The following is a 27178-nucleotide window of genomic DNA, read 5'->3' as shown; positions in this document are numbered from 1 at the left end:
CATATCTGTTAACAGACCTTCAGGCAACATTTCAGTTCATTGCACATCCATTATATAAGGGTAGCTTAGTTATTTGACACTGTCCTAGAGGACGACCTAGCCTGGGAGAGTTAACACAGTCCAGATTAGGCATTTTCCCCAGAGGCTTTCTAGGACACGTCCAAAGTCTCCCTCTACACAGGGGGATTCATCATCAATACAAGTGCCTTCAGAGGATCTAAGGGAGATGTATCCACAGACGTGCCAAGATGGTGACATTTACTTTTGCTTACAGTGGAAGGGAAAGTATAAATTTGATGGACATTGGAGTGTTTACCAAACCGAGAGCAGCAGCATTAAGGCTTCATTCTTGACTGCCGCTATTATCACGCACTATGCGATTCTGAAGGACACGAGCTCCGTGGCTATTTATTCCTACTGACCTTTTTGTATGTTTTACATGTAAATATTTAATAGGCTAGTTATGGTGATATTTTCCAGTGGTGGTATTTGCTGGCTGTGACCCCACCTCACTTTTCTTTTCCCATGGAGGATCCAACCGAATAACAGCTCAACTCCTTTTCTCTGCTGTCGCATACAACTTCTCCTCCGCAGAAAGGAAAGTCAATAATCTACTAATTACTAAGAGTAAGACATTCTGACTCAACGTTGGGCTCACAGCGCAGTGACTTCATTTGCAGGTTGAATAGGTTTTATTTCTGTCAAACAGTGGCTGAAGGCTGGGCTCGAGGCCTAAGGTCCTTAACTCCGAATGGAAACAAAAACAAGTCCTCCTCTGTTTCTCAGGTCCACTGGTAACCTAATTGCTTTTTACTGACACTCCCTCTCGACTCCATTCTCTCACACCATGCTGTCAACATGGCTCAGGCTCACACTGAGCACCGCTCGCATACTGCACCGTACTGCTGCTTTGCAGGGACATTTGAGAGCTACCATGTGAAAGTGACATTTCAAAATTGTGACCGTGTCACTGCAACTTTGGTTAATCCGTTTTGCGACATATTAAAACGTGAGAAAGGAACAAAATATACACCCCCCCCCCCCCCCCCCCCATAAACATTTCAGTGCCTATATGTACTTAGGATACGTACGGTTCACGTTTAGCCTACTTCTATCTGAGGGTACCTTGAATGGATTATTATACATTTTGTTTGTCAAGGATTTGGTGATTAACTCCTGCATTTGCGGAACCTTAATGGGACAACTAATCACTTTCAGCTGCTTTGGGTGAAAGGGTAAATCCTAAGGCATGTGAAATGTATCACAGCAGCAGGCTTATCAAAACCCCCTGTTCAAATCACATCACTCTACTCAGGGTCGTAACAAAGCCAAAACATTGACAGTACAACAGTAGAGGTGATTACACTCATCCTTGGCCACACAGGTAGTCCCCCTAGATGTATTTTTACATTTTTATTTTCACCTTTATTTAACCAGGTAGGCAAGTTGAGAACAAGTTCTCATTTACAATTGCGACCTGGCCAAGGACCTTAGGCCTCGAGCCCAGCAAAGCAGTTCAACGCAATACAACAACACAGAGTTACACATGGAGTAAAACAAACATACAGTCAATAATACAGTAGGGAAAAATTATTCTATATACGATGTGAGCAAATGAGATGAGATAAAGGAGGTAAAGGCAAAAAAAAAGATGCAGCTAGTCTTGATGCAGCTTGGTTTGAGGCATGATGCTTTGCTAGAATCCGGTACTGTCGATCTCATTTACATTCGCCCCTGTGGTATTAATGCATTTAACAGACCAGGATGTCCAGATCGATCAGGGGCCGGGGGTAGTGGGTGCACACACTTGGCCTGATGCCCACCCCTAACCCAGGCACATTGACCTGGATGATGGCTCCATGACACCGCCCTCATTGGAGCACGCCTCAGTAATCTAGGGCAACAGGTTGCTGTGGTTACCCAACTCGGACTGGGTTGATAAGCTGGTGGGCTTAATGCCTCAAACCAGCAGGCATGGGGAGCTTACCCTTCTGTAGGTTGACACTCCAACCCTAGTTGTAACTAACTTGATTCAGCTTCACAACCAGCTAATTATTAGAAATCAGGTGTGCTATATTAGGGCTGGAGTGAAAAACCTACAGGACGGTAGCACTCTAGCACAGGGTTGGAGAGCCCTGGTCTAGGAGGGAGAAGTCTTTCTGTCTCTCTCTTCCTCTCCCCACCCGTTCTCTCTCACTGGTGCACACACACTCTCCCCCGCTCTATCTGTGAGGCATAGCAGGAGGTAGTCTCTTTTGACTCTTATCTGTGACGTGTACATGTGGGGCCTGGCGGGATGCAGCGGGCGGGAGGCAGCAGCAGTGAGAGAGCAGCCGGGAGAATATAAACAGAGGGGGTGCTATAAATAGCCCAGTACTCTTCCTGTCCCACATCATATACACTACGTGATCGTCGAACATCACATTCCAAAATCATGGGCATTAGTATGGAGTTGGTCCCCCCCTTTGCTGCTATAACAGCCTCCACTCTTCTGGGAAGGCTTTCCACTAGATGTTGGAACATTGCTGCGGGGTGTCTTGCTTCTGTTCAGCCTCGAGCATTAGTGATGTCGGGCACTGATGTGGGCGATTAGAACTGGCTCGCAGTAGGCATTCCTATTAATCCCAAAGGTGTTTGATGGGGTTGAGGTCAGGGCTCTGTGCAGGCCAGTCAAGTTCTTCCACACTAATATCGACAAACCATTTCCTTATGGCCCTCGCTTTGTGCACAGAGGCATTGTCATGCTGAAACAAGGAAAGGGCCTTCCCCAAACTGTTGTCACAAAGTTGGAAGCACATTATCATCTAGAATGTCATTGTATGCTGTAGCATTAAGATTTCCCTTCATTGGAACTAAGGGGCCTAGCCCGAACCATGAAAAACAGCCCCAGACCATTATTCCTCCTCCACCAAACTTTACAGTTGGCACTATGCAGGTAGCATTCTCCTGACATCTACGGTGAAGCGTGATTCATCACTCCAGAGAACACGTTTCCCCAATCCCCAATTTTATGCTATCCAATCGGTATTTACAGTCTTGTCTCATCGCTGCAACTCCCGTACGGACTTGGGAGAGGTCGAGAGCCGTGCATCCTCCAAAAAACAACCCAACCAGGCCGACACAATGCCCGCTTAACCCGGAAGCCAGCAGCACCGATGTGTTGGAGGAAACACTGTGCACCTGGCAACGGTGCACTGCACCCGGCCCGCCACAGGAGTCGCTAGTGCGCGATGGGACAAGGACATGCCTGCCGGCCAAACACTCCCCTAACCCGGACGACGCTGGGCCAATTGTGCGCTGCCTCATGGGTCTCCCGGTCGCGGCCCGGCTGCGACAGAGCCTGGACTCGAACTCAGAATCTCTAGTGGCACAGCTAGCACTGCGATGCGGTTCCTTAGACCACTACGCATCTCGGGAGCCTTCCCCAGTTCGACTTGCTAGGTATTAGAGGGAGTTTTGTAACAGCGGATGCTGGGTCAGTCTACGTTTTGTTAATCCCGATCTGTATCAGGCAATGGGAGGGGCCTGTGACTAATTCATCTGTCAGGAATGGAGGCCATAATACAAACAGGAATGTGTGTGTGTGGGGGGGGGGATGTAGACCTGTCTGTGTTTATGTATTTTTGTTACGTGTGTGTGTATGGTATTGTGTTGTTTTTTTTCCCGGATGCATTGTATTTCAAATTGATTTGTTTGGGAGTGCATGGACTGACCGTCGTAACAAGGTTGTGCCATAGAAAAACCCAATGCTTTTAAGCAGTTCTAAACGAGGAATCTATTGAGTTAATGCACAGCATGCGCTCACTGTGACGCACGTAAATGATGCTAAATGCACATATTTGAGAGGATGTAGGCCTGGAGAGTCTAACGTTGATGTGTTGAGCTTATATATATTTTTTTTTTGGGGGGGTAACCAGTCTATTTCCATAACCTTGTTATCTATCTGTCAATCGAACAGTCGGTATTTAACTCTTCATAGAGTTAGTAGGCAGGAGGGAGGGGGAGGAAATGATCAATCTAGGGACTTGCGAGCTTGTGTTTCGAGCTTATCTTAGCCATAGAGTTGATACAGTGATACTGACTGAGTTTAATCATAGCCACCTTTAGGGGTTTGCTAAATGGACCTGTTGGCTACCGTACAGTATATTGTGACTACCTAGGGATAATAATAAACATAAGTCACCATTTCTAGATAAAAACATTCAAGAACTGGACAGGAGTGTGATTACATTTATCATAGATTCTGTAGCCGGTTAAGTCAACAAGTGGCAAAGACCTTGTCTGTGGTTCTGTTTTGAAAGACTGTCGCATTTTCCCTGATCTATGATTTAAACGCTACTGTACGTGAATGCAGCCACATATGCTTGAGGCCTCGGCCAGATGACTTTTGACCCTGACTCTCAGAATGCTCCAGGGGTGGGTGTGGGGGTGGGAAACCCAGGCTGGGAATACACACTGAAGAGATGGTTCATATTAGAGCCAGAAACACTCAGCGTCCCTCTTGTGCTGGATTCCCGAAAGGTTTTTTAGTATGTACTTTCATCATATTTGTTTAAAGTGCAGTCAAAAATGTGTTTTCCTATGTTTTGTTTGTACAGTATTTACACACTGAGGTTGGTTAAATAATGATAATGCCCTTTTAGTGTAAGAGCTGTTTGAAAAGACCGCCTGAGATGTTTTGACGGGATGCAGTTTTGGCCTGCCTGGTGACATACCAGGCAGTAAATTAGTTAATAGACCAATCAGTAAGCGAGATCCAAACCTCTCTGTCAACAGCTAGTTTTAAATTTCAGACCACTCCCAGACAGTCCTAGCAGAATTATTGTTTGAGAATTTGCTCTTGCTAAGATGCTATTTCTTTTTGACATTTTACTTGAAAACAATCACAGTAGGGTCCTTAATTGTGACCCCAGAAATGATTTGAGATAGAAACTGCTGCATTGGACCTTTTGTTAAATAAATGAATCTGACAGCTACAGTACACAGTCAGGTGACATCAAGCTAATAGGCCTCAGTCCTGCTCACTTATGGCGAACTAAATATCTCTGTACAATAGAGAGAGTAAGTAAATAAAAGTCCATGTCTCTCTGCATATACATTGCCTTCGGATAGTATTCAGACCCCTTGATTTAGCCTTATTATAAAATAAAAAGACTTGAGGCTTTAATCGCTGCCAAAGGTGCTTCAATAAATATCAATTAGCAAACATTTCTTAAAACCTGTTTTTGCGTTGTGATCATGGGGTATTGTGTGTGGGTTGATAAAGGAAAAAAACTGTTTAATACATCTTAGAATAAGGCTGTAACCTAACCATATGGAAAAGGTCAACTGGTCTGGATAGGCGCTGTATGTGTAAAAACCCTCCTATGAGTAACCAATAATGTGCCTTATACACTGGCGCTGTAAGACCTCTGTGGATGAATCCCTGCGGTTTAAGAAAATGTTTGAATCATCTGAGACTGACGTTGATCAATTTCTCACTAGGTCTTCTCTCATTGTCTCTCTTCATGCTGCATGACAGATGGGATTAATGATGCTTGTGTGGCGGAAACCATCTCTGCTCTGCGTGGTACTTTTATCCCCTGCCTCGGTCGTGCTTCTCTCCCCTCCACATCCCACCTCACCCCACCCGCACCACCCTCTTGCCATTTTTATTATTACCTTTTTCTTTCTTTTTTGAATGTCTAATGAATAGAATAAGAGATGAGAAGGATCAAAGGCTCCTTTGGCGGGTTCTAGGAATCCATTCAGATTGAAATGAGGAGGGTGTTGCTTTATGTATGTGCGCGGTTTCTCCTTCACAACCAGCCTTCATCACAAGAGAGATAGAGCGAAGCGAGAATATCCGTGACATGTATAATATTTCAAAGGGAAAATTGGCCTTTCCGTCCACTATACTTCATCCTCAACACTTAATTGACAGGGGGCCTAGGATCTCTCTGTCATAAATACTTCACCTATCTTCTTTGTTTGTTGTTAGCATTAGCTGCCTGGCACAGGATGTGAGAAGACACCCTGTCTCCGATGTTGAAGCTCGTCTTCAGCTTGAATCAAAGCGTTGACAGGCTAATGCCGCTGAGCACCTCCACTGCTTATACACATGTCACTTCCTGTGAAGAGTATCTGTATCAGTCTGTATGTAATCAAAGAAGGAGGCTCTGGGTGATTTATGATGGTCTGAGATCAGTAATACAACAGCTTGGCATCCTGTGGAGTTTGCCTGAGCCTTGCCCCACGTCTCTACATCGCAACTATGTAGACAATGGTTTATGAATTCATAATTCAGATTGTGATATCGAAGTAAAGATGATCAGAACAATGACTTCCTTTTATGAAGTTGATATCCACCCTTCCCTTTCATTGTTGGCAGAGGGAAATGCTTTGTATGGAGTTGAGGTTCATGGATAATGACACATTCTTTGGTTCTGTCAAGTGGCGTATCTGATGAGGAGATTAAACAGAATATTAAAGGCAGTTGCTAAATATATCCTCTGGCTTTGTGCCGTAGGGGCGTCACAATGGCTGTCGTGTGATAGGTGACCTGGACTCGGCTCTACTTTCACCAGACAGAACACTACCGAGGTATAGCGTTACAGGTGGTGAGTTATTGAACCGGGGCGGCTGGTCACGTTGCTTGTACTGGAGAACGGAACTGTTATCGCTCTAGATGCGTTGTCGAATGTCCCTTTGTAAGCAGATTCGGTTACTGACAGTATCACTAGTCAGCCAATTGACGTTGCTCTTTGAGCGTCTAGGCGCAGATTAGTCTCGTGTGCTTTACCTTCTCTGGCAGCAGTATACGAGTTCAGACATTTCACTTTCAACTTTTCCACACAGGGGTGAAAAGAACAGTACTGTATCCCTATTGATAACAGTTGGATAGTGGATTGTGTACAGTTTTGAAGGTTTTGCTTACAGACTGATTTTTCGTACCAACAGCCACTGCAGAGGGACAGTGAAAAGGGGACCCAGAAGCTGTGGGTTGTCATGGACACCTTTTTCCGCCGGCACTTTAGACTGAAAGGGGCTGGGCAATCCCGACACAGACGGCCTGGCGTGGCAGTGCCCACAAGCAAGGCTCGCCGGCGCTCCAGTGTAGGACTGCCCTCTGCTGGCCTGGTCCAACACAGACGCTCTAGTGTGGGACTGCCATTCACAGGTCCTATCGGACACAGAAGATCCAGTGTAGGCCTGTCGCCGATGGCTCAAGCCCAACGAAGACACTCCAGTGTTGGCCTGCCGTCAGGTTATGTGGGCCGTAGATTCTCCAATGTGGGCTTGGCATGCGCTGCTCACCAACAACGCAGGCACTCCAGCGAGGTGCAGGGGGGGCACTGTTGTTATGGAGGCGGGAAGCTAGCGAGGACCAGATACTACACCAGGCGTCGTTCTAGCACCACCGTGGCCTGTGTCAACCCCCGCTTCTCTGTCCGCCGCCGGCAAGCCGGCAAGCTCCGAACCATCGACACCCACCTGCTGGGGCCCTCCATGCTGCTGGCCAGCCTGGTCCAGATGAGTGAGGAGCAGCAGAAGGGGGCACCAGAGGCGCAGGGCGGTGAGGGGGCGTCAGGAGAGGACACTGAGAGCTGCCCCTCCTCGTGCTGCTCCGAGTCAGAGGGGGACAGCTGCAGTCAGAGAGAGTGTAGCACCAGGTCAGAGGGCAGCGGGAGTGAACGAGAGGGGACAGCGGCATCATCATCATCATCATCATATCCAGAGGGAGAGAGGACGTGGGAGGACTGGAATCAGGCTCATAGTATGGCAGCCTTAACGATGGAGAGCATCCAGCCCCGGCCCCTGAGCCGCGCCCTGCGCTGCCTGCGCCGTAACTCCTCCCAGCTGCTGCCGGCGGAGGCGGTACACCGTAGCAGGGCGGTCTACGGTGTGCACGGGCGTTATCGACACTCCAGCCAGTTACGGAGGCCTTCCACCCTCTCCAACAGTGCCTGGCCAGGCAGGCTAGTCCACCCACCCAGCCGCAGGAGCTCTATAGTGGCCTGCCACTCCTCCCGTTCCCTGTATAGGAACTGTTCCGCCTGCTGGAAACCCAGAGGCCGCAGGGAGTCCCTCAGCCCCCTGCAGGGCATCTACTATGACCCCCGCCTGGAGACTTGGAGTGGGTTCGTCTCGTATGTAGACCCCCCTACCTTCACCTGGGTTACAGGCAGTGTGTGTGTGTGTGTGTGTGTGTGTGTGTGTGTGTGTGTGTGTGTGTGTGGGAGAGGGGGCATCTATGGCAGAATACACACAGAAAATGTCTGTGTACACAGCGCATGTTTAAGACCACACTATTTGTTTTATCCGAACAATAAAAGGTGGAAATGCATGCCAAAGTCACTGGCCATTCCTGCCTGTCCAGCCATACCAGCACTTCCTGGTCTAAAGTGTTGATGTCAGTTAAGCAAGTGGTTGTGTCTAAACCTGCTGCAGTATGTAACTGCAAACTGGAAAATCTTTCATATTTTACACTTAACTCTGCTGATCTTTTGTGTTGCTGACATGTAAGCTAGGATTTTTTGTTGAGTGACTCCTACAGCACCTTTCATGCAGGGTCTCAGTCACACAAACCTGTCAAATACCCACCTAGACCTCATCTGTACCTGACTGCACATCAGCTCAACAGGGTGTTGTCCTACCGAAGGGAAGGACAAGCAACCACTTCAAAAGCTGTATATTGCATGACGTCAGATGTACCATTTCATTATTCATCATGTGTGCTGGACCTCTCTCTTTGATCAGGGCCTACCTTTTTTTCATCAGTGAAGAGTGGGTTTACCATTAGGCACTTGAGTTTACTGGTGTTGTGATGCCGTATCACACTGGGAGTGTCATCTCAATGATGTTATGGCAATCCTTCAAAGGTGTTGTGTCTGTGTCTTTTCAGGAAGGCCATCGCTAAATCGGGTCTACAGCACCTGTCTGCCCAGCCCAGTGCCTCAGCCCTGGCCAAGTTTGACCCAGACAGGGAGATCCGAAGCAGCTGTGACTGGACCGTAAGTGCAGCCTCTGGCCCAGCTTATAGATCTTTTTTTGTTACCTCATCATTTATTTATCCAGAGATACTGTTTGGTAGTGGATTCTATGAGCTGAGATTCCTATTTGTCAGGGTAAAAAAAAAGGGTGTATTTAATAGACTCTGCCTTTTCCTCCAGGAGAACGCCCTGTATGGGGAGCACATCTGGTTTGAGACCAATGTCTCTGGGGACTTCTGTTACGTCGGAGAGCAGCACTGCTTCGCCAAGACACTGGTGAGTGTGTTTGTGTGCAGCTACCCCTGGCCCAGCCTGACATTGCAAAGCCACAGATGCTGTGAGAGGAAGAGGGGAAGGGAGGAATGAACTCATTAGAGGAGAAGTATTTGTAGTGAAACCCTAAAACTCCTTGTCACACTGTTTTTCGTCCGTCAGTGGATGATACTGTCCAGATTTATTCCAACCGGTAACATACTGTACACTTCCAGATAATGCCGATTGTATAGCTCAATAGCTCTCTGCAACTGTAAACATTACAGTATGAGATGGTGCCATGTTATGAACACAAACACGTCTCTTCCTTGTTTTGGAAAACTGATGGGATAATAAAAAGTGGCCAACTAGGAAGAGAACCTGTAAAACGAGCCCAATCCTTTTGGTTTCCTTCCAGATGATGCAGAAGTATGTTTTGATTGCATTATTTGTATGATATTTAGTTCTGATAGCCACAGTGTGTGACACCCAAAATGAATGTTATGCAATGCTGTATACCAGGGGTGTCAAACTCATGACAAAGTGTCTGCTGGTTTTTGGTTAGACACTCGACCGTAGACACTCGGCCCTCTGTGGAATGAGTTTGACACCCCTTGTGTAGAGGCTCCCTCTGGTGTCCACATAACCCTAACACACTTCACCGAAGAAGTGGTGCTGCCATCTTGAGGGTGTTGCACCCATAGAGGTAGATAGAGTGCCCTTCTTTGCATCTGTGCCATATGTCTTCTGTGACAACATCGGCCGCTCCATTGAGAGCTTTCTTAATTTGAAAGTAGTCAAAGGTGGATACTGCCACCTGGAGTGTGTTGTCTGAACAGGTATAAAACCAATATTTGTAATTTACTGCCACCTGCAGTTAAGGAGTGTTTGCTCAGGTGTATAATGCATTTGGCTGATCCCTCCTGAGGACTTTGATGGAATTATGGGATTCTTCCATTAACCCATAGGAAGTTTCACCAAGTTGACCACTTTAAAATGGGGAAAGTCTTCAATGGCACTGCCTATGCTAAAACAGGCTTTGAGGCATTAGAGCGGTCTATCTAAGTTTATGGTTGTGCCCTGAATTATCGAGTTAAATAAAGCAATTTCATCATGAGAAGGGTCATTAAATAATACTCTCTCACTCTCATCTCTTGTCACCACAGCAAAAATCTGTAGCCCGGAAAAAGTGTGCAGCCTGCAAGATAGTGGTTCACACAATCTGCATAGAGCAGCTAGAAAAGGTACGTTTCAAGCCATTTTCCCAACAAATGCTTCACAAACTTTTCTTCCAGCGAACTGTGCTTTCACCTGGTAGCAGATAGATGGTTAATACATGATGTATCACCAAAGTTGTGGAAATTAGTTAACAGCATGAATACCAAGACCAAATGAGTTGCAAATGTTGAATCCCGGAAATACCGTAATATCAGCATTTTCAGATGTTGTCTGTCAAGGAGACAAAATGTTTCCATCACATCAGGCAAGATGAGATTGAAATGGTAGCCTGCCAACCTAACCCGTCCTGCTCCTCTCCAGTTATTCGACACCAAGGCTATTCCAAATGAAGCCAGCCTGCTTATCGAAGACCCCAACTTTAGAGTGAGACACTCTGACCTCTCTCAGGCTGCTATGGGATATAACTAGCGCTAGATCATACTCCTTCTCTGACCCTATCTCACTACGCTACCTGACCCATTGACCTAACCCTCCAATGCTGCACTCTGATTGGGCCATTCTCTGGATAATCAAAGTTTCTTTCCAAAATTGGGCTACTTTGATTGGTAGTCGAATAGATTGGGTCGCTCTTTCCTATAAATTTTTAGTTGCCGAGTTGATTTCAATCTCCGTTTTCCAAAATGTCTTTAACTTGTTCCCACAACTCTTCTGATCTGAGAGTTTGTTTATATCTATCGTTTATACTTTATCTGATGCTGTTACGGTGGAGGTGAAGGTGAAGAGCTGATTGTGTCACTGACATAGTAACACATATTGCATCACAGGTTTCCCTTTTCAGTAAGTACTGTACTTCTAGGTAAACAAGAACTTCAGCATGTTCAGTTTAACCTGAAACCTCTCCTGTTGGCCGTTTTGGATTACTGACTCAGCATTTTATTTTGGTGCAGAGGGTTTTCTAACATTTTGAAACGACGACAAACCAAATAAATCAATGTTTTAAACCATTTGTTTTCTCCACGCCATAGATAAACTTTAGGTGTAAACCGTCATTCAGGGAATCGGGGTCGAGGAATATACGAGAGGTAAGTGCCAAAAAACTGTCATTTACATCTGATCAGCATGATCATGATACTCATACTCATACTTTATTTTCACAACTTTTTCATCCTCCTTTGTCTTGTCATTCTATGTGTCTGTCTATCTCTGTAACCCCTCCCTCTCCTCCTGCCCCTGCTTCCCTTTTGCCCTTCGACCTTCTCTCTTGACCTTTGACCTTAGCCAGTCCTCCAAAGACAAGGCGCTCTAAAGTGCCACAGGCGGATGGCTAACTGCATGGCCACCCCTTTCCTGAGCCAGTCCCAGGTACCATCCCACCCTAACTCCCCAGATCACCCCAATCCAAAGCCACAGTTATGGGGGCAGTAGGAGAGTAATGCCTGACTAGTTTAATGAGTATAAAGACTGGGTAACCCCTAAGGCCTATGGTTCTCCAGAGCTATCTTTGGGTGTCCTGGTTAAAATTCCCTCATCAAACATTTGCATTTAGACATTTTTGTCATTTTAGCAGACGCTCTTATCCAGAGCGACTTACAATTGGTGCATTCACCTTAAGATAGCTATATTTTTTTCATCTTTATTTAACCAGGTAGGCCAGTTGAGAACACAAGTTCTCATTTACAACTGCGACCTGGCCAAGATAAAGCAAAGCAGAGCAACAAAAAAACAACAACACAGAGTTACCCGTGGGATAAACAAAAGTATAGTGAATAACCCAATAGAAAAATCTATATACAGTGTGTGCAAATGGAGTAAGGAGGTAAGGCAATAAATAGGCCATAGTAGCGAAGTAAGAAACAATGACATATCACAATCGTATCAAGTACATTTTCCCTCAACAAAGTATTTATCTGCCGTCAGTGCTGGTGGGACAATACGTTTTTTTTTGGGGGGGGGGGGTGTCAGAGGCGCCGTGAGAGTTATTTAAGATACTCTTCAAAGGGGTATGGTTTCAGACATTTTCTAAAGATGGGCAGGGACTACGCTGTTCTGACTTTAGGGGGAAGTTTGTTCCACCTTTGGAATGCCAAGACAGAAGAGCTTTGACTGGCCTAAGCTGCCCTCCCGTAGTGGTGGGAGGGCCAAGAGACCAGAGGTGGCAGAACAGAGTGCTCGGGTTGGGATGTCGGCTTTAAACATAGTCTGAAGATAAAGAGGTGCAGTTCCCCTTGCTGCTCCGTAGGCAGGCACCAGGGTCTTGGAGTTGCGAGCTTCGACTGGAAGCCATTAGAGTGTGAGGAGGAGCAGGATGACATGTGAGGACTTAGAAAGGTTGTACACCAAGCGGGCTGCAGCATTCTGGATAATTTGCAGGGGTTGGATGGCAAAGCGGGGAGAGTTGCAGTAGTCTAGACGGGAGATGACAAGTGCCTCGATTAGGGCCGTTACAGATGTTGTACAGCATAAACCTGCAGGAGCGAGTCACTGCTTTGATGTTTGCAAAGAACGATAAGGTGTTGTCCAGGGTCACGCCAAGGTTCTCTGCACTCTGGGAAGGGGACACAATGGAGTTCTTAACCGTGATGGATAGGTCTTGAAATGGACAGGCCTTCCCCGGGAGGAAGAGACGTTTTTGTCGAGGTTGAGCTTGAGGTGGTGGGCTAACATCCAAGCTGAGATGTCTGACAGGCACGCAGAGATGCTTCTCACCACCTTGGTGTCAGCTTGTAGGAAGGAGAAGAGAAGTTGAGTGTCATCCACATAGCTATGATAGGAGAGACCATGTGAGGATATGATGGAGCCGAGTGACTTTGTGTGAAGAGAAAAGAAGAGTGGGCCTAGAACGGAGCCCTGGGGGACACCAGTAGTGAGATCACGTGGTGCAAACACTGATCCTCTTCACGCCACTTGGTAGCAGTGACCTGCCAGGTAGGATGCAATCCAGGAGTATGCAGCGCCTGAGACGCCCAACCCTGAGAGGATGGAGAGGAGGATCTGATGGTTCACAGTGTTGAAAGCAATGGATAGATATAGGAGGATGAGAACAGAGAGGAGAGAGTCAGCTTTGGCTGAGCGGAGAGCATCTGTGACACAGAGGAAAGCAGTCTCAGTTGAGTGAGCCGCCTTGAAGCCTGACTGCTTAGGGTCAAGAAAATCGTTCTGAGAGAGTTGGTCAGAGACAGCACACTCATGTGTTTTGGAAAGAAAAAAAAGAAACGACACCGGTCTGTAGTTTTTGACATCAGGGGTCGAATGTTGGTTTCTTGAGGAGGGGAGCGACTCTGGGCATCTTGAAGTCAGAGGGGACTCACCCAGTGGTCAGGGATGAGTTAATGAGGAAAGTGAGAAATGGGAGAATGTCTCCAAAAATGGTCTGGAGGAAGGGGATGTTGTCAGGCGTCCAGACTTCACTAGTCGCAAGATTTCATCTGTATAGAGCGGGGAGAAAGAGAGCAAGGCATATGGTAGTTCTGTGTGTGGGACCAGTGGACTCAGTAGCCCGAGTGAAAGGGGAACAGATGTTATCAACCTTTTTTTCCCAAAGTGGTTGGCAAAGTCATCCGCAGAGAGAGAGAGAGGGTTGGGGGTGGAGTATTAAGGAAGGAAAAGAAAGTGGAGAAGAGTTTCCCAGGGTTGGAGGTGGAAGCTTGAAATGTAGAGTTATAGAAAGCGGTTTTATCAGTGGATACAAAGGAAGAAACGATAGAGAGGAGGGAGTGGAAGGATGATGGGTCCTCCAGAAGTTTAGTTTTCTTACATTTCCACTCAGCTGCCCGAAGCCCTGTTCTGTTAGCATACTACACTTAGTAATTATTACCACAGAACTGGGTTTATTATGGGGTCCTATACACAATAATGTTCACTGTGTCTGTCCAAATTATAAACCAATAAACTCAACACAAGCTTTCCTTAATCTCACTCACCATTGTCTAGATGAACAAAAAAATAGGGAAACCACACTATTTTAAAATCGGGCAATTGTGAGTGAGTTGATTCATGTGTTTATGAACGTCGGTTTTCCAGCCCACCGTAGTGCGGCACCATTGGGTGCACCGGAGGCGCCAGGATGGGAAGTGTCGGCAGTGCGGGAAGGTGAGCATGGTTATAATATCAATTAATTCATTTCTGCCCCATATTGCCCTATATTGCAGGATGAATGATCTGATGAAACATGTTCTTCTTGAGGGTACATTACATCTTAGATCTGATTTAATTTCTCTACAGGGTTTCCAGCAGAAGTTTGCCTTTCATAGCAAAGAGATTGTGGCCATCAGCTGTTCGTGGTGTAAACAGGCAGTAAGTTGGAAGGTTGGTTGTACTGTACAGATGTAGGATCTTAATTTGACCAGCATTGTCGCAGCAACTTAATCCTGCAGCAGCGTCACCTTGTCTGAGAGAGATTTGCATGTGTATCCAAACTTCACGCCAGGGTAAGCCTACACGAAACACAGTCCTTATATTAAGTGTTTCTAAAATCCAATATGGGGAACAAATGAATGGTGGAAAAACGATTGGGACCATTTCCCTGTTTGACCGCTAGGATTTATGCCTATAATGACATCCCCACTGCTCTATTTGATAATTATAGATGATCGATGTTATGATTGGAAATTGGTTTATTGTAAATTCAGCCTATGACTGAGAAACCAATCGAATCTACTACTACTACTAATATTAGCTAGTCAAAATTAGGCTACATGAAAAGTGCAATACTGTCAATACAGTTGTGTGCTACTGCCTGTTTTCAGGGAATTTATGTAAATCATGAACTTCATCTGCATTTGGAATTACTCAGCAACAAAAGAGTGGTACAATTATGTTCTCAGAGAGAGTCTGATGCCTGCCTCTGTATGGTCTTAGTGCTGCTGTGCCTCATAAACTATGGATGATAATGGTGTGTGTGTGTACGTATGCTTGTGTGAGACGTTTGAGTGTCTGTGTGGAATGAAGACACTTCCAGTGGATGTGGATGTACGTGATCACTGATGTGTTGTGTGAGTGTGTACAGTAGCTGGCTTCACCCTCTGTAATGGTGTACGTATGTTCTGTGTTTACGGGAGACAGTCGGGTGAGGGCCTGTGTTGAGTGGTTTTAAGTGAATGTCGGTGTGTGATGTGTTGTCGGTGTGTATTGCGCTCACACTGCTGCCGTCCTTTCCTCCGTCCAACTGTAGTATCACAACAAGGTGTCCTGCTTCATGCTGCAGCAGATCGAGGAGCCCTGCTCCCTGGGTGCCCATGCCTCTGTGATCGTACCCTCTACCTGGATCCTCCGGGTCCGCAGACCTCAGGTAGAAATGTTTTTATTAAAATAAAAAAACAGATGTATATTGTCACATATACCGGATAGGTGCGGCGAAACAAGGTCAGCCATGGTAGTACGGTGCCCCCAGAGCAAATTAAGGTTACGTGCCTTTGCTCAATGGCACAGAGGTTTTTCGGCCTTGTCTGCTCGGGTATTTGAACCAGCAACCTTTTGGTTACTGGCCCAACGCTCTAACCGCTACGCTACCTGCAGACCCCACAGTCACATAATACACAGTCACATATACACTTCCAAGAATTAAAATATTCACTGCCGCCATGTGAGTTTACAACGTGCACTGGCATCCTTTCCCAAATACTTTGTGGTGCCATTGCACTGAGAAGCCAACAGAGGGTAGCAGTCATCCGTTAGTTGGAGCTGTAAGCCATGCGTTTGTATTTTGTATTTTTTATGGATCCCAATTACCTATTGCCAAGGCAGCAGCTACTCTTCCTGGGGTCCAGCAAAATTAAGTCAGTTTATACAATTTTTTTAAAAATTACAATATATTAACAGATTTCACAACACACTGTGTGCCCTCAGGCCCCTACTCCACCGTTACCATATATCTACAGTACTAAATCCATGTGTACGTGTGTGTATGCATGCGTCTGTGCCTATGTTTGTGTTGCTTCACAGTCCCCGCTGTTCCATAAGGTGTTTTTAATTTGTTTTTTAAAATCTAATTTTACTGCTTGCATCAGTTACATGATGTGGAATAGAGTTCCATGTAGGCATGGCTCTATGTAGTACTGTGCGCCTCCCATAGTCTGTTCTGGACTTGGGGACTGTGAAGAGACCTCTTGTGGCATGTCTTATGGGGTATGCATGGGTGTCCGAGCTGTGTGCCAGTAGTTCAAACAGCCAGCTCGTTGCATTCCACATGTCATAAATACAAGTAGTGATGAAGTCAATCTCTCCTCAACTTTGGGCCAGGAGAGACTAATACATTAATATTATTAATATTAGCTCTCTGTGTACATCCAAGAGCCAGCCGTGCTGCCCTGTTCTGAATCAATTGCAATTTAAGTCCTTTTTTGTGGCACCTGACAACACGACTGAACAGTAGTCAAGGTGCGACAAAACTAGGGCCTGTAGGACCTGCCTAGTTGATGGTGTTGTTAAGAAGGTAGAGCAGCTCTTTATTATGGACAGACTTCTCCGCATCTTAGCTACTGTTGTATCAATATGTTTTGACCATGACAGTTTACAATCCAGGGTTACTCCAAGCAGTTTAGTCATCTCAATTTGCTCAATTTCCACATGATTTATTACACGATTTAGTTGAGGTTTAAGGGTTTAGTGAATGATTTGTCCCATATCTAATGCTTTTAGTTTTAGAAATATTTAGGGCTAACTTATTCAACAGTTATGATACATTACATTGTATTATTTATAGCTGATCAATTGCTGTTCCTTATATAAATGGAATACCGATGTGACATTTAATCCTCGTGTGTTATTCTTTCAGACCTCACTAAAGTCGAGTAAAAAGAAGAAACGGACCTCGTTTAAGCGCAAGTCCAGCAAAAAGGGAGTAGAGGTGAGTTTTGAATTGTTACCTCATCCGTCGCAAATGGCCTTTCCTACCGTTTGTATTGTGAGGAGACGTGAGGAGACGTACATAACTAAAAACATCCTTTGTTGATTAGCCCGAGGGGCATCGTTCCTCTTATACTGCAACTGTTGTGAACTGTTGAATTGGTTTTTACATTGAAATAAAATGAAACGCATACTTATGAAATGGTAACTAAAAAGACAATGTCAAGCTGATGACAAGGTATTATCGATGTAGACAGTCTTGGCCTTTATCAAATCACTGCTGACACAACCCAGCCAGGGACACAGGATGTGCTGGTCAATACGTACTTCCTGGCGACATCCAGTGTCCAATACCTTGGCTTTACTGCATTTACATGACAAGTGCATGTACAGAAATAATTCTCTCTCTTGTCTGGCCTTGCGTTGGTTAGCCAGCCCTCCAAAGACAAGGCGCTCTAAAGCGCCTCAGGCGGAGCCAGTCCCAGGTACCATCCCACCCCAACTCCCCAGATCACCCCAAAGCCACAGTTCTCGAGGCCTTATTGATCAATTCAACTGTTAGACAACTACATACTATTTGACTTACTGTATCTCATAGAGAGTAGGAAGTATCCACGCAACATCAGCTCTATGCCATTTCAATTTTAGTGAGTTAATTTGGCATAATGTTATACGAGTCTGACACGATAGTTTCCAGCAAAACACCAGTCCAAGCAGTAAGAGCTTAGTGTTCTTCCCTTAGGAAACCAACACTGTACATCGGTCTCTCATCTTTCACCTGTCTAAAATGCATCCCTTTATTTCCTTTGTGCAGGAGGCGCGCTGGAAGCCCTTCATAGTTAGACCCATTCCCTCTCAGCTCATGAAGCCGCTGTTGGTGTTTGTCAACCCGAAGAGTGGGGGAAATCAGGTGAGAGCCGTGCTGTCTGTGCTGGAGCTGTCAGTGCAGGCCCAGTGGACCGAGGCCAACACCAGTCACAGGTATAATCCTGACTGGTCTATAAGCCGTCTGTGAGATGAAACCCTGTCTGCATCTTAAAGAGTCTTCCAGCACTCCACTCAGGGCAGCTCACACCTCACTCAATCATATACTAGTCAGTTAATCAAATGCTTGTTTACTGTGACAACGGTGCGGACTTGGTAGTAATTGGGCTCCTGCTCATTTTTCAGGGAGCCAAGGTTATCCAGTCGTTCATGTGGTACCTGAACCCCCGCCAAGTATTCGACCTGAGTCTGGGAGGACCCAAGGATGGGTACGTTTCCCGAACGTTGTACTAGTGCAGTCTTCTTCTTTTTTCTGACTCTGGCCTTTAAACATCAATATCGTAATCATACGTGTAAGTCTTGGAGATCTTCTGTTACTCTGTGCTCCCTGACGCAGAGCTTCTTCTCATCACATCGAATGTATCTGAACCAAAATAATTTGTTCTAATTCCAAAGTATTATTTTGATATTGTTTTTGTTCTTGCTATGGATACCCTATGCTATTATTCCGACCTTCGTTAACAGGCTTGATACTGTGGACTGACTGGGCCAGAAAACTAGAAGTTGATTTTGTCTCTTGCTCTGTCTCTTCAAGGTTAGAAATGTACCGTAAGGTGCATAACCTCAGGATACTGGCATGCGGAGGTGATGGCACGGTGAGTAGGAACAGGCTTGTTGTACAACAGAAATGCCCAAGGTCTTTTTTTAAGCAATATACAGAAGTTCCTGAACTCTTTTAGCAGCAAACTTGACTTTTGTGACCATTCAAATAACAGTGTGCAGTGTCTGGTGTTGTCCCTTAAATGCATTTGACCCCATCTTAGTGATCTAAGCCCTGAACTATGTGTGTAGGTGGGCTGGATCCTGTCTGCTCTGGACCAGCTCCAGTTGAACCCCCAGCCTGCAGTAGCCATCCTGCCTCTGGGGACAGGCAACGACCTGGCCAGGACCCTCAACTGGGGTGGGGTGAGTATCTCAATCATATCTGGACAACATACACACAGAGTTTACAAAACGTTAGGAACACTTTCTGTAATCTTGAGTTGCACCTGCCGTTTTGCCCTCGGTACAGCCTCAATTCGCCGGGGCGTGGACTCTACAAGGTGTCGAAAGCGTTCCACAGGGATGCTGGCCCATGTTGACTCCAATGCTTCCCACAGTTGTGTCAAGTTGGCTGGATGTCCTTTGGGTGGTGGACCATTCTTGATACACACCAGAAACTGTTGAGTGTAAAAGAAATTGCGACGTTGCAGTTCTTGACTCAAAACGGTCTACGTGTGCCCTCTGAATGGCACACACTCACAATCCATGCCTCAATTGTCAGAGGCTTAAAATTCCTTCTTTAACCTGTCTCCTAACCTTCATCTACACTGATTGAAGTGGATTTAACAAGTGACATCAATAAGGGATCATAGCTTTCACCTGGTCAGTCTATGTCATGGAAAGAGCCGGCGTTCCTAATGTTTTGTAGACAGTGTACACCCTCAAAGACAGGTTTTTCCATAGTCGTTGGGCAATGCAGATGCACAGTTAACTCTCTAGAGGACACCAGAATCATGGCAATAACCCCTCATTATTGCTTGAAAAATGTCTTGAAGAATTTATATATCTCAGGAGGAACGAGATACTTTCTACAATGAACTGTGTTTAATGCTCTTGGTGTTTTTCCTTCTCTATTCCTCCCCTCTCCAGGGTTACACAGATGAGCCGGTGTCTAAGATCCTGTCTCATGTAGAGGATGGGAACATCGTCCAGCTCGACCGGTGGAATCTAGTAGTGGAGCCCAACCAGGATGCTGTTGCAGAGGAGAGGGATGAGCAGCAGACCGACAAGGTGAACAAACCCCCTCTCACCTCTCGTCCCAGATCCTGCACTGTAGTCATGGACTGTCAACAAATGATGGTGTGGTGTGTGTGTGTGTGCTGATGGGTGATGCAGGGAATGAGGGTTGATCCAATTTTAACTTAGTGCCAGCACTTTACCTATCAGATGGTGTGTTTGTAATAGCATCGTAAATCAGGTCTTGACTGTGATGAGCTTTCATTGAGCCCCAGAGAATTAACCTCTCTACAAAGTCACAATATAATTTGTTTATTGTAAACAGGGTCATGGCTGGTCACACACCAAAATACCTCAGTGACCTTTACATTATTTGAGGGTTAGTTACTTCTAAAAGTTGAGATGTAATATCAATTAGAAGCACAATGTTGCTCTACGACCTCAAACATCATGTTGTTATTGTTTTATTTTTTTATGGCAGTGAGGGTAGTCTGGGGCACTAAAGACCGTAGGACTAAGGATGGAGTTGGGCTCAGCGGCACACTCCGGTTTAGTGTTGAAATTTTACCTTGTGATTTCTGATGTTTTGGTGATATTTCATCTGGGATTAACACTTTTTTTTTTTTGTACGGGTTTTCTTTTCCACAGCTCCCCCTCGACGTCTTCAACAACTACTTCAGCCTTGGCTTCGACGCACACGTGACACTAGAATTCCACGAGTCTCGAGGTTGTATTTCTGACGGATCTCTTAACGTTCACCACCCATGTAATGTCATTGTTGGGGATACATCTGTGCTATCCATAGACGTCTCACGTCGATAGTAACAAATTATGCTATGTGTATCTACTGTATGCCAAATCATTGTGTCACATTAATCACACTCCATCATGCTTTCTATAACCAACGCTCCTCAGAGGCCAACCCCGAGAAATTCAACAGCCGCTTTCGGAACAAGATGTTCTATGCAGGGGTGGGTATAGTTGTGTTTTCTAAACAAGAGAAAATAACTAATACATTCATATTTTCTCACCATTTATCATAACTTTTATCATTAGTAGTGATAGTAATTGTTTGTATTTGTGGCCATAGCTTTAGTTGTGTCAATATTTTATGTTGATAATCGACAAGTTTGATTCTCTGGTGTTCCTTCTAACCAGACGGCCTTCTCAGACTTCCTCATGGGCAGCTCCAAAGACCTAGCCAAACACATCAAGGTCGTGGTGAGTTGAACTGACCTTGGCTGCAGCTCAGATTGTGTGGCGTCATTCCACAAAGGGTTCAAGTTAAAAATCTAAATTCCTGTTAACTTCTTAGGGATCCCTTCGCGCGCCAATCCCATTAATGGGATTGATTTGACAACACCCAGTGAAATAGCAGCCAACAAATTCCAAAACAGAAATACTCATAATAATAATTCATAAATCATACAAGTGTTATGCATCGGTTTAAAGATGAACTTTTAGTTAATCCAGCCACAGTGTCAGATTTCAAAAAGGCATTACCGCGAAAGCAAACCATGCGATTATCCGAGGACAGCGCCCAGCATACCAACACATTAAAATCACATTTCAACCCGCCAGGCGTGACACTAAAGTCTGAAATAACGATATAATTCATGCCTTACCTTTGAAGATCTTCTTCTGTTGGCATTCCAATATGTCCATTAAACATCACAAATGGTCCTTTTGTTCGATAAATTCTGTCGTTATACCTCAAAATGTCCATTTATTTGGCGGGTTTGATTCAGAAAATACACTAGTTCCAACTCGTGCAACATGACTACAAAGTATCTAATAAGTTCCCGGGAAACTTGATCTAAACATTTCAAACAACTTTCCTAATACAACTTTAGGTATTTTTAAACGTAAATAATCGATAACATTTAAGACGGAATAAACTGTGTTCAATACCGGACATAAACAAAGTTGAGCGAGCTTTCAGGTCGCGTGCCCCAAACACAACAGTACACTTGACTCGACTCCCAGAAAGGAAATGGCTACTTCTTCATTTTTCAAAGGAAAAACATCAACCAATTTCTAAAGACTGTTGACATCCAGTGGAAGCGATAGGAACTGCAAGCAAGTGCCTTAGAAATCTAGATCCACATAGAAAACCCATTGAAAACACTGTCACCTCAAAAGATAAAATCCCTGCCAAATAAGTTATGTTGTACTCACACACAGTTTTAGAAACTTCAGAGTGTGTTCTAATCAAATCTACCAATTATATGCATATCCTAGCTTCTAGGCCTGAGTAGCAGGCAGTTTACTTTGGGCACACTTTTCATCCGGACGTGAAAATAGTGCCCCCTAGCCTTAAGAAGGAATTTCCCCACTTCATAGTAAAAAATAGTTTGTCCAAAATAGAAATTGACCCTAGTTTCAGAGCCTGGGCTCCATTCTGAGCTTTGTGATCCTTACAACCGACCCTGTACATCTCATTAGACTGACAGATGTGTTCTTCTTCACTGTCAGTCAGTCAGAATGTGGCACCTTTCAAAGGGTACATTTTATTGGCCATGTGAGAACTCTTCCTGGAATGATCTGAGTGCGTTTGTGTACAGTAATGGATACGCCTGTCTGTTTATCTGTCTGTCTCCTCTCATTAGTGCGACGGCACCGACCTCACCTCAAAGGTTCAGGATCTGAAGCTGCAGTGTTTGGTGTTCCTCAACATTCCCAGGTTAGCAGCCTCAATGGGGAAACGGGTTATAAATGACACTGTTGTATTGTAGGCTGCAGGCTAAGTTAGGCACATAACCATATGTGTGTGTGTGTGTGTACTAGATACTGTGCTGGTACCATGCCATGGGGAAACCCAAGCGAGCACCATGACTTTGAGCCACAACGGCACGACGACGGCTGCATTGAAGTTATCGGCTTCACCATGACCTCTCTGGTATTCACCTATCAACTTGAATTTGTCTGTGTGTTAGAACATAAGAGTTACTAGATGAATGACATGGATGAGTCACTTTCTTTACATTTGCCCTAGTCATAGCCTTGCTCTGATGGATGATCGTCTCGTCCTCCCTGGTGCTGTAGGCAACACTGCAGGTCGGAGGTCATGGTGAGCGGCTGAACCAGTGCAGAGAGGTGACCCTCACCACCTACAAGTCCATCCCCATGCAGGTAGATGGGGAGCCGTGCAAGCTAGCCCCTTCCACCATCCGGATCTCCCTGAGGAACCAAGCCAACATGGTGCAGAAGGCCAAGAGGAAGACCTCTATACCGCAGCTCAACGAGTGAGTAATACAGTCCAGCATGGGAACGCCATTTTAGAATTGAGTTTATAAAAAGAGACCAGAAAAGGCGTCCAGTCAGAATCCGAACATCAATCCACTATGGAGACTTTCTAATGTGTAACTGTTTAGTCTTTGCACCGTCGGCAGGTTGCCTCTTTTTGTCATGCGGTGCTTGTGTTGAGTTGGAAGTTATTGTAATGCATTCCACAAGTCATGACTAATGTCCTCGACCGAGCCGAAGGGCGTTATTCAATTTCTTAATGTGTGATTTAAAGTGGCACGCAGGAGTGGGAGACTGACAGGCCAGACAAGGTGGGATTCATTTGCAGGGGGTGGCCGAAGCGCTGACAAAGACTTGTGCGTGTAAAATAATCCAAACCGACGAGGGGGAAAACAAACAAGAAAGACGTACAACAACATTCATCAAAGCCGTCGTGGCTTTGCAGCCATCTTCCTTTTCTCTCCATCGGTAGTCTCCATCATATCAGTCTCAGTCTGTCTACAGGCTGAAAATCGAAGATGTATAATCAGAATGAACAGCCCTATTTATTTTCACGGTAATTGCATTACCTTTTTCAATCCTGTTGTAATGTTCTTTTGCTAATTTCATACTTCTCTGATTCTCGCGACAATGTATTGACTTGCTGGCGGAGGGGTATAGTGAGTCCTCCATCTAAAGGATTAATATACCCGGGGGGGGGGGGGGGGGGGGCGCTAATACAATGATTGTGTTTTAACTGAGAAGGTCATTCAAACCTTATTCATGATACCATTCTTCCTTTTTGGTTAGAATGGCCTAACCTTCTGTGCTGCTAAAACACCAGTCATTTTGACAGAAAGTAAGAATGCTAAGATGCAAATGAGCCTGGAATTCAAGCAAACGATCCAGCTGTATTCACTTCTACGCTGATTACATTGTTTGAGATCATAGCCCAACATTAGATCAAGCTGTTCTCCCAACTTTTTTCCAACAACACTCCAGTAAGAAACCTATACAACTTGTGTTGTTGTCAGGTGTCTATTGTCCTTGAACAGAATGGTAAGCATTTGTCACAGCGTTGCTTTTGGATCTCCCACACACTGCGAACAGGTCACATTCGTCACAGATCACAACTGTTTTCATGAATATGTAATCATCCTAGAAGCCATCACGGTGACAAACGGAAGGGGGGAAAGCTGTTCTGAACACCTCTGGCTGCTCTCAAGCTGCTGTGCATGTGAGCCCAGGTTGTCAGAGTGTTGTGGTTGGAGGTTGATCCCCTGTCATCAGCTTGTTTTAATGCTCTTCCCGGGTGGCAGTCTTTCATTAAACTTATACCTTCATTTATATCCTTTTTTTTATACCTTCATTTATAAAAATAAAAAATTATACCTTCATTTATATATATATTTTTTATCTCTCTCTCTCTCTCAACCGAGATGTTTCCAACTCCCAACTAGTTTACGAAGTTAGAAATGAATGAGGAAAGTAACTGATTCTATACAGTATAAAGGTGTACTGATCTCTAGCATAGGTTATGAATAATCGTGGTTATGTGTCAATTTGATATGATTTGGTTGTTTAAACCTCAGAGTTCCTACAAATATGTATACTGAACACAAATATAAACACAACATGTAATGTGTTGATCCCAGAAATGTTCCATATGCACAAAAAGCTTATTTTTCAAAAATGTTGTGCACACATTGGTTTATATTCCTATTAGTGAGCATTTCTCCTTAGCCAAGATAATCCATCCACCTGACAGGTGTGGCATATCAAAAAGCTGATTAAACAGCATGATTATTACACAGGTGCATCTTGTGCTGGGGACAATAAAATTACACTCTAAAATGTGCAGTTTTGTCACACCCCAATGCCACAGATGTCTCAAGTTTTGAGGGAACATGCAATTGGCATGCTGATGGTAGGAATGTCCACCAGAGCTGTTGCCAGATAATCTAATGTTCATTTCTCTACCACAAGCTTACTCTAACGTGATTTTAGAGAATTTGGCACTAGGCAATCTGCCTCACAACCGCAGACCACGTGTAACCACGCCAGCCCAGGACCTCCACATCCAGCTTCTTTATCTGCGGGATCGTCTAAGACCAGCCACCCGAACAGCTGATGAAAGTGTGGGTTTCCACAACCAAATAACTTCCGCACAAACTTTCAGAAAACGTCTCAGGGAAGCTCATCTGCGTGCTCGTCGTCCTCACCAGGGTCTTGACCTGACTGCAGTTCGGCGTTTTAACCGACTTCAGTGGGCAAATGCTCACCTTCAATGGCCACTGGCATACTGGAGAAGTGTGCAATTCACGGATGAATCCCGGGTTTCAACTGTACCGGGCAGATGGTAGACAGCGTAGTGTGTATGGCGACGTGTGGGCGAGCGGTTTGCTGATGTCAACATTGTGAAGAGAGTGCTCCATGGTGGCAGTGGGGTTACGGTATGGGAAGGCGTAAGCTACGGACAACAAACACAATTGTTTTTTATAGATGGCAATTTGAATGCACAGAGACACCGTTACGAGATCCTGAGGCCCATTGTCGTGATATTCATCCTCCTCCATTACCTCATGTTTCAGCCTGATAATGCACGGTCCCATGTCGCACGGATCTGTACACAATTCCTGGAAGTTGAAAATGTCCCAGTTCTTCCATGGCCTGCATTGTCAATAGAAATGTTTCCCATTGATCATGCTCTGGATTGACGCGAACAACAGCGTGATCCAGTTCCCGCCAATATCCAGCAACTTCGCACAGCCATTGAAGAGGAGTCGGACAACATTCCACAGGCCACAATCAACAGCCTGATCAATTACAGTGGGGCAAAAAAGTATTTAGTCAGCCACCAATTGTGCAAGCTCTTCCAACTTAAAAAGATGAGAGAGGCCTGTAATTTTCATCATGGTGGCTGACTAAATACTTTTTTGCCCCACTGTATATGGGAAGGAGATGTGTCGCACTGCATGAGGCAAGTGGGGGTCACACCAGATACCGACTGGTTTTCTGACCCACGCCCCAAACCTTTTTTATAGAGGTATCTGTGAACAACAGCATATCTGTATTCCCAGTCACATGGAATCCATAGATTAGGCCTGATAAATTTATTTCAATTGTCTGATTTCCTTATATGAACTGTAACTCCATAAAATCTTTGAAATTGTTGCATGTTGCGTTTATATTTTAGTTTGGTGTAATTCCAATTTTTGAGAGATGGTACCTAACTAGTTATGCTTCTTCTGTTGTCTTCCACAGCCAGCAGCCCTTCCCGGAGAGATTAAGGATCCGGGTGAACCGTATTAGCATGCACGACTATGAGGCCCTGCATTACGACAAGGAGAAACTTAAAGAAGCCTGTGAGTATTCCATCTCTGTCTAATGCACTGTAGCTCCATCATCCTTCAGGTGCCGCCCGGCCTGTTCAAGGAGGAATTGTGGCAGGCTCTTGAGCACTGCTTCGTGCAGGGATGTTACTGAGAGCCAGAGGTGTTTTCAGTGACGTAGAACTCTGTCGTCTACACATTTTAGTTGTTTTTGTTTTTTTACTGCCGTGCAGTTGAATTTCAAAATGGCAGGCTTGTTTTATAGAGTTAAATCCTGGCCATATGCACTGTAACTAGAGCCAGTTGACAAGGGCTATTTATTACCTGAAGATATACTACACGTATCCTTGTGCCATTTTACGGGCAGGTTCTCCGACCCGAAGTAAGAGCGTAAATGGGAAATGATTCCCTTTCTATGCACTTTTCTCTCTAATGCGTATTCTGACTGTGAATTTAAGCATGGGAATAGAATGCTATTCACCTGCTATTTGTTTGGGGCATACAGTAGATTGCTTGGGGCGTACAGTAGATTGTTTGAGGCGTACAGTAGATTGCTTGGGGCGTACAGTAGATTGCTTGGGGCGTACAGTAGATTGTTTGGGGCGTACAGTA

The 27178-nt window shown here is 45.1% G+C and overlaps 1 protein-coding gene across 10 annotated transcripts in view; it reads left to right on the top strand.

Moving 5' to 3' along the window:
* The window catches only part of LOC139411319 (diacylglycerol kinase zeta-like), a 118297-nt gene that overhangs the window by 57313 nt on the left and 33806 nt on the right, over positions 1-27178 (top strand). For 3 of the 10 annotated variants that reach the window (XM_071157537.1, XM_071157541.1, XM_071157538.1), the window contains exons 2-23: positions 8885-8993; positions 9153-9248; positions 10391-10468; positions 11429-11485; positions 11682-11765; positions 14424-14492; positions 14625-14696; positions 15574-15690; positions 17176-17247; positions 17678-17731; positions 18061-18156; positions 18417-18499; positions 18826-18886; positions 19083-19196; positions 19923-20063; positions 20658-20736; positions 20925-20980; positions 21168-21230; positions 22619-22692; positions 22797-22908; positions 23055-23254; positions 26499-26599. In XM_071157537.1, the coding sequence (XP_071013638.1) occupies positions 8885-8993; positions 9153-9248; positions 10391-10468; positions 11429-11485; positions 11682-11765; positions 14424-14492; positions 14625-14696; positions 15574-15690; positions 17176-17247; positions 17678-17731; positions 18061-18156; positions 18417-18499; positions 18826-18886; positions 19083-19196; positions 19923-20063; positions 20658-20736; positions 20925-20980; positions 21168-21230; positions 22619-22692; positions 22797-22908; positions 23055-23254; positions 26499-26599 (1988 nt within the window). Of the gene's footprint in view, positions 1-6476; positions 8130-8884; positions 8994-9152; positions 9249-10390; positions 10469-11428; positions 11486-11681; positions 11766-14423; positions 14493-14624; positions 14697-15573; positions 15691-17175; positions 17248-17677; positions 17732-18060; positions 18157-18416; positions 18500-18825; positions 18887-19082; positions 19197-19922; positions 20064-20657; positions 20737-20924; positions 20981-21167; positions 21231-22618; positions 22693-22796; positions 22909-23054; positions 23255-26498; positions 26600-27178 lie in introns of those variants that run through there. The other 7 variants (XM_071157533.1, XM_071157532.1, XM_071157536.1 and 4 more) reach the window with 5 other exon arrangements.

This window comes from Oncorhynchus clarkii, chromosome 6, assembly GCF_045791955.1.
Source record: "Oncorhynchus clarkii lewisi isolate Uvic-CL-2024 chromosome 6, UVic_Ocla_1.0, whole genome shotgun sequence".
NCBI lineage: Eukaryota > Metazoa > Chordata > Actinopteri > Salmoniformes > Salmonidae > Oncorhynchus > Oncorhynchus clarkii.
This window is presented reverse-complemented; position numbering and strand designations above follow the sequence as displayed.